The 12,708-nt window shown below is 37.5% G+C and overlaps 1 protein-coding gene across 2 annotated transcripts in view; it reads left to right on the top strand.

The window, feature by feature from the left end:
* The window catches only part of CAMKMT (calmodulin-lysine N-methyltransferase), a 407,172-nt gene that overhangs the window by 340,780 nt on the left and 53,684 nt on the right, over positions 1 to 12,708 (top strand). For both annotated transcript variants that reach the window (XM_005575975.4, XM_074011869.1), the window contains exons 4-7: positions 1,283 to 1,343; positions 3,296 to 3,350; positions 4,409 to 4,472; positions 12,257 to 12,323. In XM_005575975.4, coding sequence (XP_005576032.4) covers positions 1,283 to 1,343; positions 3,296 to 3,350; positions 4,409 to 4,472; positions 12,257 to 12,323 — 247 coding nt within the window. The remainder of the gene's footprint in view (positions 1 to 1,282; positions 1,344 to 3,295; positions 3,351 to 4,408; positions 4,473 to 12,256; positions 12,324 to 12,708) is intronic.

Raw genomic sequence — 12,708 nt, 5'->3', positions numbered from 1 at the left:
GTGCTTGGTGCTGAGTCAGAGAACATTTGCTACCTGTGCCCAGGACTGCATGGTGCTCTCAGCCTCAGGAAGTGCAAGATGCCTGGTGCTCTGCCTGATCTTTGGGTCTGATTAATTGGGGGAAAACATAATTTTTATAAGGTTACAATTTATTCTAAGTATAAGGGTAATATATGCTCATTGTAAAATTTTGGAAGATACAAAAAGGCATAAAGAAAAAAATTAAAAACACTTATAATCCTACCATCCTGTGATAACAACTAGAAACTATAATTTCCAAGCACGTTTGTCTTCTCTTTAAGCAATTCATATCCATTCATGAAGACTAAGTATTTGAAATCAGTGATTTATGGATGCTAATTTTAGAAAATGTCCATCCATGCAATTTAGCAGGTAGAATTATTGCTAAATTTAAAGATGTACCAAAGTTGGTGAAATTAAAATTTCTTAATCTTATACTCCAGTTTGATTTTATTTAACTGAAGAAAGACATAATTGTGGCCAGGCGTGGTAGCTCACACCTGTAATCCCAGCACTTTGGGAGGTCAAGGTGGACAGATCATGAGGTCAGGAGTTCGAGACCAGCCTGACCAACATGGTGAAACCCAGTCTCTACTGAAAATACAAAAATTAGCAGGGCCTAGTGGCGTGCACCCGTAATCTCAGCTACTCAGGAGGCTGAGGAAGGAGAATTGCTTGAATCCGGGAGGCGGAGGTTACAGTGAGCCGAGATCTTGCCATTGCACTCCAGCCTGATGATAGAGCAAGACTCTGTCTCAAAAAAAAAAAAAAAAGAAAAGACAGAATTGTGCATGTTTAAAAATATTAGCATGGAATCAAACAAAGAAATATAGTGACTTCAGTGGTTTTATTTGCTCCTGTGTGTGATTGTCCCATTTATTTTTGCCTAATATGGGCTGCATATATAAGTAAGTTTTCAACTGATACCAATTAATTTTATGTGCACAAGATGAAAATCTATTTGAAGTACCATCAAAATTTAACTTTTGATATTTGTGATTTTGGTTGTTACTGTTTTGGCTGTCTTGTGATCAAAATTTAGTATAATTTATTTAGGATATTTTTCTATTATCCTGGGGGAAAGAGTTATAAATCTCACCACTATAAAAATAACAACAATAAAAGACACTCATGACATTATTGTAATAACTATGTTGTTTGATTCAAGTTGAAATAGCTTGTACTGAACATTATTTTTAAAAGCCATTTCTTAAAAGAATACCTTCTGTAATGAAAAGGTTTATCCTCTTGTGTTTTCTAGGTATCTGGCCATCCGAAGAGGTGTTGGCTTACTACTGCCTCAAGCACAGTAATATATTCAGGTACAGAGCTGCACTTAAGATATTTTTTAGCCCATCACGGATATTGAATCAACATATTAAAAATTGCCATGATTACATTCTTCAAATTAAATTGTTAGAAAAAAATAAGAAAAAGAAAAAAGGAAAACAGAAGGGAAGAAAAGGAAAACAGAAAGAAAGGGGGAAAAGTTCACAGTGAACACATGTTGCTTCTCAAATGAAATCTGAATCGCCTTGGGTACTAATATTGCACAGCAAGATTTTTGCTGTATGTCAAAGGCTTTTGATTTCCACTCAAGGCATTTTATTTCACTTTGATTTGGGGGAAACAAAAGTGAAGCTCCAATCAATCCTTACTGATTGTGAAGGTCAAAAAAAAAAAAAAAAAAAATACAACCAAAGACATTCTTTAAACTTCTGCCAGGGAAGTCACTACAGAATGTCTGATAAATAAATACCTCACAGCTATTATTTAAAGATGCCATCCCACCCCTGGTTTTAAAAGTATTTTTATATATCTAACAATATGTATTTGTGAACTATAAATTAGCATTATGGATTCATGCTACAGAAATAAGTGTTTTCAACTGTTAGTGTGCATTACAGATCAAACCCATGGATGGAATTCAGGAAAAAAAAATCATTTGAAAATTCTGAAGATGTTTGGTAGACCCAGAAAATATAGGTTTTTCATTTTAATTATCATTTTATAGAAGTCATTCAATATATACTTCCTGAATAGCCCATTATTATTCCAGATAAGTCACTAGTGATCATAGCGTGTGTTTTAACAGTATGTACTTACAAGATTGGGTCAGTAATATGTATTTTTTTAAGCTCTGTGGGTCCATATTTACCAACCAGTCTATAATTGCTTTGAACAACCAAACACTCATTAAGTGTGTTTTGAAATATTAATGTCCTTGCTTGGCTCCTTCTCCTCCCTTTCCCCCTCTTCCCACCTCTCCCTCCCTTTTAATTTTGCTGTTTTTCTCCTCTTGAGGTAATAAACTTCCCAAACTGGGAAGAGGAAACAGTCCTAAGAGTCTAAGCATATAAATAAGAACAGGGCAATTTTGAATGTGGGCTGCAGAGCTGCCCTGGAAGTCTGGCGTTTGCTCATCTCGCTGTGCTTAAGCTTGACTGGAGCTCCAATCAGCGAGCAGTGGGCCAGGGTGAGAATGTCACACGTTGAGGGCTGATATTTAGGCACAAAGGGGAAGGTAAGTGCAGAGTGCCCCCCTAGACTGTCAGCTTTAACTCTGAGCTGCTCTACTTTTGAGCTGTGAAGTCAGAGCCCAGTCATTACTTTAGCCTGGGTTTGCTGGCTTAACCATATTATGTCCCTGCATTGTTTATTCACTGTGTTGTGTTGGGGTCAATTGTAATTTAAGTGTTAATTGCTAAATACTCTTTGTGTAATTGTTCTTTATGGAGACTGTTCAGCTTTCCAAAATGTTTCAGTTTGTTTTAGAATTTTTTTTTTTAAATTCAGGAGTGCATCTATTTATTTTGTGTGTGTTGTGTGTATGTGTCTATAATATAGGTATATACACACTCACATATATTCTTCATTTACTTGTCTAACTGTTTTTGAAGGAATGAATGTGGATTAACAGTGTTATCCTTTCCTAACAATTATCTTTCGCTACTCTAGCTAGTTTAGTTCTAAAAGACAGCGCCATTGACAAGGGAAAAAAAGGGAACCTTCTCAGATTTTTCAGCTCAGCGGTGGTAATGTTGCAGTGAACACTAATGAGGGAACCCCCACTGATTTGCCTGCTTTGTGACTTTTCTATTTCATAATTATTTTTAAAACGCAAAACGACATGAGGTAGCCTAGTCATGTCTCTACAACTTCCTGGTAGCGCCGTTCTTACTGCAGATGGCAATTTGTTCTTGTAACATATATCTCTCTCTGACCATTTTCATCTAATTTGTATGGGTTCTACCATTTCTTTTCTCTCTTTCAGGGCCCTTGCTGTGTGTGAGCTAGGGGGTGGCATGACATGCTTGGCTGGGCTCATGGTAGGTCTTTTCTCCATTCCAATCCCATTCAGAGGGAGGAACAAAAGGAAAAATGTTCCAGGGCCTCCAACTGCTGGGTCAGAGAACCGTCAACAGCATCAGCTGCGGTCAAGCTGCCGGGTCTTGAGAGACCTTCTAGATTGACTTACTTTCGGATCATATTGATTTTATGGTTGCCTCGATGAGCAGAAACATTTTACCTCAGTGTAGTCAATATTGCTTGTTGTGACATTCCAGGCCTCGCACAGTCTTTCTTTGCCATAGCGAAAGCATTTTTTTTTTTTTTTTCAGATTATAGTCCCATTTGCTAAGATACAGGAATAGCCCGGCGAATCACAGTTGGAGCACCATGATATAGCTGCTAATGTTTTGCCTGCATTATTACACCAACAAACATGATCCAGAGCGCTCAGTAATTAGATTCTTTTGAATTAGATTGGCCATTCAGGAACGTCGTTCCCCATTCTCTGGGTTCTGAGTCATGTATTCAGGAGATATTATGTAGCAGCACAGTGCATTAGACAAGTTTTTATGTCTCTACAAATAAAAGCATATTGTTACACTGATTGGCATTTGACAAACCTGTCGCTCTTATACAATGTGTCGAGGTTACAGCCCAATGTGCGAGCATGTCAAAGCTCACAAAAAAATTACCCTCACAAAGCCATCTGCCTGCAATGCAAAGTTATATGAAGGGCATCAGGCAGTCAGACAGAAGCAAGCTGAAAGGCAGAGTGACAGCCTTGTATGATGGCTCTACTAGATAAACAGAAGCCCACAAATGAAAGCCTCTCAGAATACCATCATCCGCTGTCACAATGCAATTACCGAACAGAATGATAGCAAGATAGAGGCTCCCGCAAATGGAATGATAAAAGTATTGACTGATTTGATTGAATGATTAAAATAATGCAGACATAAAATGAAAAAAGATTGAAGATTGTTACAGAGAAATAGGTGAGGAAGCATGATACTGAAGGCTTGTCACTCCTGTCTTCACTTCCACACAGACAAGCATATTTGCTCATTGTTTGCTGTGCTCCCTTTTTTTTTTTCAGGTTGCTATTTCTGCAGATGTCAAAGAAGTTCTGTTAACTGATGGGAATGAAAAGGCCATCAGAAGTATCCTTATTCAGATAGAAAACGGGTTTGTTGTGCTCATTCCTTTTTCCCGGCTGAGTAACAATTGATATAAAGAAAGACAGCATGGGGTATTAAAAGAGAGCTTCCTCCCCCACATACATGATAAGTAATTAAGAAAAAGTAGAAATATATGAATTCCTTGCATACGACTCCGTGGGTTTTTTTCTTTCCATGGATTTTTATAGACATCTCTCATTAAAGGGGCCTATGTTTTGTGGACCTCCCGAGGCAAGAAGAAAAATTGTTTCATAATTTCCAAGCATTCTTGTTCTTTTATTTCCATTGGAATTTGCCAGTGTAAAATAAATTATTTGGTATTTATTGTATTTGGATATTGCTGGCAAATATTAACTTCCAGCTTCATGTTTGTTATTACCTTTATGCACTTGATATTGTATGTACTGTGTAATATTGTGCCTGCTCTAATTGCTGAGGGGTTACCTATATCCCCCACTGGAAACAGCTGTCAGTTCTTCATTATTTCCTTTTATTTAGGACTTTATTTAGGATTATACATGCTATCTCTGTTTTTCTGCTATGCTATTACAGTTCAAACTCCATTAGATTATGCTTTGCTAATATGTACACAGAGTTCATGAAAATTGAACTGTACTTTAAGAAAGTAAGCATAATTTGTGGCTACTTTAGCAGTCGAGCTGATTTGTTCAGGGGCAGTTAACAGCCGTTAGAAACTGAGAGGAAAAGTGGAAGATATGTTTGCTTTGGATTTTTTTTTTTTTTTTTTTTTTTTTTGGTGTGCCTTACATTTACATTATGAGGGAGACAATCTACTGATTTGAATTTTAAGCTCCTAAACTGCCAAAGCAGTTTTGATTTCTGTGGCATCTTACATACAATCTATTTCGGATTTTCTTTTTCGACTTCTGCCATATGATTTTTTGAAAATATGCAGCAGCTTCATCAAGCTGCTCAAACAGGAGAAAGGAGGTACGAGAAGCACAGTAGCTAATATTGTTCAGTAACACTTGTATGCTCTACCGAGCCCCACCCAGCTAATTGTCTGACAGACTTAAAAAAAATTCAGGAAGGAAAAACAGCCAATCACAATCTTGGCCTTTCACACAAGGGAAAGAGATCACAAAAGGTGCTTCCTTTTTTAAAATGCAGGATTTTAATCACGTTCTTGAGACTGTCTCAAGTTTTTCAAAATATTCCTGAAGATGAGCGGATGTTGTTTCATTCACTCTGCTTTATTCTGAGTTATTTCATGCACGTATCCATGTATCATTTCACTGTGCTCCTCCTCCTTATGTCAGGGAATACAGAGCAAGAGGAAGCTCAGGTATGCCAGCTCAGCCCCAGCGCATTTTTAGAGGGTTGGGGGGAGCAGGATTATTGGACAAGAGAAGATTATTTTAGCCACAGAAACTTTCAGCTTGGGCCCAGTAACCTAAGGTTTTTTTCAAGTGAGCAGGTGTCTTATTTAATAGCATCAGAAACCAATTAGAACTTTTATCAAACTATGGGAAACATCTGTAGTCAGTATGTAAATCTATTTGTTCTAAAATTATTATTGAGCTAAACTACAGAGCTTCCAAAGAAAGGAAGCAATGCTAATGTCATTAATTAACACACCTTTGCTTTAAACAACAAAGATGCCATGCCAGCTTTTGAAATCAGAGAGGAAATCTCAGATTCTGTATTCATTCTGCCGGCCTTTCAAAGAAATGACTGGTACAGCCCCCTCCCAAGAAAATGGATTTTTAACATTTGGTCCTCAGAAGCTCAGCCCTGAGACTGCTTTATTGTGCTGGGTTTTACAATGGGTTTAATATAGCGGGGTGCCAAAGGGCAGGAGGGGAAGAACTTTACAAAGTAGATAAAGTAGGTCTTTTCAGGATGCAGACCAAAATTGGTAGTGTGTTTTATTTCATCTCTTAGGACTTTCCTGATGGAGTTCAGTTTTTACCATGCAGTTGTTAGAACATAGAACACTATGTTTGTGTGCCTTTTTCTGTTGTAACTAGATCTAATTTTTTTTAATTAAGAGAAAAAGCATGCATAAAGCCTTAAAATTGGCAATGTGTTTTTCCTGCTTTTAATACTAATGCTATTCTTGATTTGCTAACAGAGCTTACAATTGGTATTCGTTGTCATCTGTTTCACTGACTGAGGTTAATATGAATGATTTTTTTTTTCTATTTGCGTGCCCACTTTCTGTAAGAATAACTAATTCACTGAATCACATACTATTGATGCATATAGATTGAAACAAACTTATTTAAAAATTACTGTTTACATCTTTCCTTTAAAATTTTAGGAAGCCTAAATTATATGGCAGTTGTAGGATATTATTCAAAAATTACTTTCTAAAAAGTAAAAGTGGATGTCAACAAAAAAAGGGGGAGAAACATTGCCAGAAGCCAGAAAATCTCTTAGTAAAGCTGCTAATTATTCTTAATGGGCAAGATGAGCACATTAAGAAACAAATGAATACATCAGTGAAATGTAATTGAAAATCGACCTGGCAATGGCATATCACATCTGAGTATTGGCCTGTATATTATTCTTATCATTTTAAAAATTGTTTTTGTTTGTTCTTGGCTTCTGTATTTAATGAATCCAACTGAATCTTCTCAGTCTCTTAAGCTTCTAAGATTCTGATTTTTACCTCTTCAAAATAGCATTTCGTGATATTTCCTTTTAATTTTATATTATTTATATTTGTTTTAGTATGTGAGGCAATGAATGGATTGGTTCTGAATCTTTATATCACAGAAGCATGTCAACCAGTTTTGAGGTTATTTATTATTTCCCTAAAATATATCAAATGGATTGCCTATGTCTTCTTGAGTTTTCCATCTTGATTCTGAAAAGCTAGATATTGATCTGAGATTTATGAAACAGAGATGTCTGGAAAGATATTAAGACTTGAGGTAAAAATGAATTTTTTAAGTCACAAATATTTTCTTAGATTCATGGGCAGTTTTCCCTAAGGTCTCCTTGGTCTCCTTAAACTGCATTGCTGGGTCTATGAACCCAAAGCCCCCACACCTGAGAGCTGCTCTTCCCTACAGATTCCATTTTCTCTGTACCCCAAGAGAACAAAGGATAAATTAGAAACGGGATCATTTCGTTTGTCCAGTTGTGAAATTTATTCCAAAATAGTGTGAAACGTGTTCCTTTTCTTTTTCTTTCTTTCTTTCTTTTTTTTTTTTGGTAATGCCCCCTTAGTGTCAAGAAAGAAATCTTCAACAGCCCACATATAATAATTACTCCATAAGGTTTGTAGCTTGTGATAACAATGACCTAGGAATAGGAGAGACACATGGTATACTGAGCTATTATTGATACTAAGCCTCTTCTAAATTATGATGAATAAAAGTAGAACTCCTGAAGGTGAGCATCCCTCTCTGGCTACAGTCACTAATGTGCCCAGCACAGGCGCCCTGCCTTAATAAACATCTGGCAGTTCTATGCAGAAGATTCCAATGTTTGGTGACCCATTTCTCTGTAAGCATCTTATCCCCATAGTATGCACAGTGTGGGTCACAGATCTTGAACTTAGGATTCTCCAAAAATGGGTAAATCTCCTGTGCTTTTTAAAGGAGACACCGCTGGTTTAACATTATTTTTATTTAATAGAATCCCTGACTTGAGTAACTAATGAGTGAAGCTTCGTGTGGACTGTGCAGCCTGTACTATAGATGGTTGACAACGTGGAAATCCCGGGCCATCTTCCTGTGTCCAGGCTTCTTCTTCCAATGCCGGCTGTACTTCCATCTACTGATGAGTCATAAGTAAACTCTATGTGCCACACATTGGGTAGCAACTCAACATATCTATTTTTGGAATTAAATTAAAATTAATTCAACCAATATTAATGGCATGTCATTACAGGTGCTAAAGATACAATAGTGAACAAGATAGGTCTAGTACCTATCCTTGGCTAGAATACATTTATACACATGAAGGGCAGAAGTCCTTTGATAACTTTGGTTATTTAAATTCTACAGTATAAATGTTCACATAATTAATTCTAACTTTTTTTTTCTTTTTTCTCCTTTTTGTGGAGAATGGGGTCTCAGGCAGTCTTGAACTTCTGGGTTCAACAGGCATGAGCCACTGTGCCCGGTTAAGGTAATTAATTCTAAGCAGCAGGGAAAGAAAATAAAGTGTAACTGCCAAACCTCATGTTAGTTACTTTACCAGCCTCTTCATCCTACCAAAGCTTTTGCCTAAATTATACACTAAGGTAATGAATTGACATGAATTGGGCACCTACTATGTGCCAGGCCTATCATATGTGATACTCCATTAAGCCTAACAAATAGGTATCATTATTTCTGTTTTAGAGATGGAGCTCAGAGAGATTAATTTACCCAAGGACACACAGCCACCGAGTATCAGAACTAGCACTAGAAGCCAGGTTCATTTGACTTCAAAGCTTATGTTTTTTCCACTTAAACCATTCCGGGTCACCAAAAGCTAAAATGATTTGGTGAACCTCATCTTGCATTTTCTTACCATACTCTGGAAATAAAGGCCTCTCATCCATAAACATAACAATTGGCATTGCTAACAGAGTTTATAGTACCTCTATGGCATCTTCTCAATTCATGTGAGTAATAAGCACATTTAAGAATATTTTGCAGCCTTAAATTAGCAAATATTGCCACATTAAGCATTAAAAAGAAAAACCTTGAGAGATCAAAATGAATAGGGTTTATATTATAATCTCATAGTTTCCTACCCTCATTTTTGGTTTTTTGGTATTCCAACGAAAATAAAGATAACATAAACCAAGAAAGTGGTGCTTTATGAATCACAGTGTTATTATTTTTAAAATATTTTCTTGCTTAAAGAACATGACAACTCTCAAAATGTATATATAACTACTGGTAAATAATTGCTAATTGCAGGAGGAGGCTGATATTTTTAACAATATGATACATACATATAACATGTATATAATTTATTTAAATTACTATTATATAAAACTATTTTTTAAGAATAAAAATCAACTGAAACAAAATTGAAATGGAGCCCTACCTCTGAACAGGGCTTTATTTGAGAAGAAAACCTAGAGATAGAATTCCGGTTTCCTTTTAGCCACAAACATATATCCTGTAGCTCTGGAAGTCCAGTTGCCTAGACAAGGGGATTGGAGGCAACTACTCTGTATTCATTTAATCAGAAATCACATTGAGGCTTTCTTTGCACCCAGTCCCTCCCACTGAAGTGCTCCAGAAGGTGGGTGCGGTTCAGAGAACACGATTTGGCCTGTTGTGTTGAACACTATCCTGGACATATTGACTCAATGTGATGGGATTTCCTTTATTACCCTGAGGTGACACAGAAGAATGATAAAATCTATTATTGGACACAGTGCCATCCAGAAGAACCATCAAAATCTGACCTAAAGTAAAGGGTGGGGAGCAGGAGATCTGAGTTTATCTCTTAAGGTAATATTTTAAAATACTGTTGACATTTTTTCTTCTCATGCTCATTTTAATATTTAAAAAAACCTCTTAAACCACAAAACATATTTCCTGTCCAGTTCTAAAAATAAAGCAGCCTAAATACTGCTGTGGATTTTTTTTTATTTAAAAAATTGCTTCTAGAATATAAATACATATGTTTGCTTCAGCCTGACCACCTGGAGTCACAGGTTTATAAATTGTATAAAAGTATATAGTGTTAAGATGTTTACTAAAAATTATTAATAGGTTTTCTGAGTTATATAATTTAACTTCCCTGAGACTATTTTATAAAAAGTATTACCTCCACTAACAAAATAATATGTTTTGCTTGATAGATTAGTCATGTACTCATACGACTCTACAGGTGTACCGGGCACATTATGGCATGCGGTTGGATGCCATGGAAACTCTAAGGAGGGTGTGGCCAGAGTGTGGGGGAACTTAATCAAAAACAGTTGTCAGCTGACTCTTTACTAATTTTGTTCTTCTCAGAATAAAGATGTCAGCTGTCCTTTTCTGCAAGACATTTCATTTAGAAGACTTTCCTGAAATACTTTCTTCCTGAAATAGACAGAACTGTAGGCCGATGTGTCATTTTAGTTAATCAAAACAAGTAGGCAAATTAGTCTCTTTTATTTTTTTAATGAATGTAATTTAACGGTATTTAATTTGCATACAGGAAAGTTCACCCAGGAAAAAAAAAAAAAGTCTGCATTATAGCACTTTTGTAAACCTCAACAAAGCCCTTCATTAGGAGACCTAATTGATTTTTCCTACCCACCCCTGGGGGAAGAAAGCTATCACAGTACCTGCTTATTCACTCAGAGAAGAAATGGGTGTGCCTGGTGGTTCAAGCAGAGATTTGGGTTAAAAAGTCCTGTGGCTCTGTTTTTGCAGGGAGATCTTGGTCAATGCTTTCTTTGAGCATGCAGGAAACCTGTTTTTCTGAGCAATAGGAGAACATCGCTTGTCTGCTTGGTGTCCTCCCCATGGACCCAATTTAGTTCAGCTTGTAGCCTTCACTGGAATTATTTTATTTCTTGACTATTTAAACCTGCCTTATTCCAAAAGAGGGATTTTGAGGCTTGTTACCATGACACATAGAATATACCATATAAAATGAATAGGAAAGTGAGGGCAGTTGGAAATTGGAAAGCCAGGAAAATATGATGAAGCCAGGAATAGAGGTCAGTAGAGAAAGTATATGCAACAGGGTCTCTTGTGGTTGTTAGAGTTAGGCCACACATTTGGCTCTGAGTTGCACAGGTGCTGGAGCAAAGAGAAAGAGAGGATCAACTCTAAGAGTTATCATGCGGGGAAGTGGAAGCAACATCCCTTGATCTGCAGACCAGCTTTTCCGGGTGCTGAAACCTGACAATTTTTTCCGATGGGCTCTTGTAAATATGGCGCTGGGTGATGTAATGAACCAGCTCCTGAAAACATGTCTTCCATAAATATGGCTCTTTTGTACAAGTCTTTCCATGCCAAAGGCCATAGCGTAAGTCTGTAAAGACAGTTCTTCAGGGGACTTTTCACTGAACTGACTTTCTTCAGTAATTCATTTTCTCTCAAAGATTCTCCAAGATTTTCTCCATCTTTTTCTACTCACTTCCTCCCAAGTCTCATCCTGCTGCTCCTCTCCACCCCTCCCTAGTAGCATTTAGGAGATTGGAAATACTTCACACTGGAAAGTCTCTGGAGACTGACATTGCCCTCCCTGCTGACAGAGAGGCTTGCCTTTGGACTCCTTGCCCTTTTAAGCAAGTAGGACATGGCACCTATGGGACAGTCATTTCCCATCAGCACTCATAACTCTGGGGCTTGCCATGATGATCCATCTCAGGTGATAAAATGCAGCCCAGGGAAGCGAAAGAGCTTGCCTGTGGCAAGTCAGCGTCCTGCTTCCCACCCCACATGCAGCTCTTCTCCTTTCACAGTACTCATCCCATGCATGATAAAAAGATCGGCCAGGCGCAGTAGCTCATGCTTGCAATCCCAGTATTTTGGGAAGCTGAGACAGGTGGATTACCTGAGGAGAGGAGTTTGAGACCAGCCTGGCCAACATGGTGAAGCCCCATCTCTCTAAAAATAGAAAAAGTAGCTGGGTGTGGTGGCTCATGCCTGTAGTTCCAGCTACTAGGGAGGCTGAGGTGGGAGGATCACTTGAACCCAGGAGGTAGAGGGTGCAGTGAGCCGAAATCATGCCACTCCAGCCTGGGCAACAGAGCGAGGTAAGAGTTTCTGGACCTTTTTTTTTTTTTTTTTTTTTTTCAGTCAGTTCACGATCACTGCAGACATTTTCTTAACTGTGTCCTGTAGATGTGCAAGACATCATCACAAGGAATCAGAAGGCTGGTGTTTTTAAGACCCAGAAAATATCAAGCTGGTAAGATACCTTTCTGCATTAAAAAAAACTCTGATTGAAATTGTTTTTCTTGATACTATGGATGGTTATGAAAAATAATAACAGCTAACATTTATTGAGCACTTACTGTGTGTCAGGCACTGTTTTAAGCACTTTACAAGTATTATCTCATTTAATGCTCACTAGAATACTATGAGGCAGACAAACACTCTCATTATCTCCAATTAAGAGATGAGAAAACAAGATAAGTATATTAAACACTGGGTAGGGGATGATTTATGATTAGACAGTATGAGGTTGGGAGAAGCCAGGCCTGGGAACTCCTTAAATGGCTCTCTTCCAGTGAGTCTCAGCCTAGGAGCAGTTTTGTCCCCAAGGGGACTTTTGGCATTCCCTGGAGACATTT

This window comes from Macaca fascicularis, chromosome 13 (assembly GCF_037993035.2).
Source record: "Macaca fascicularis isolate 582-1 chromosome 13, T2T-MFA8v1.1".
Lineage (NCBI taxonomy): Eukaryota > Metazoa > Chordata > Mammalia > Primates > Cercopithecidae > Macaca > Macaca fascicularis.
Note: the sequence above shows the minus strand (reverse complement) of the source record. Positions and strands in the feature narration are given on the sequence as shown.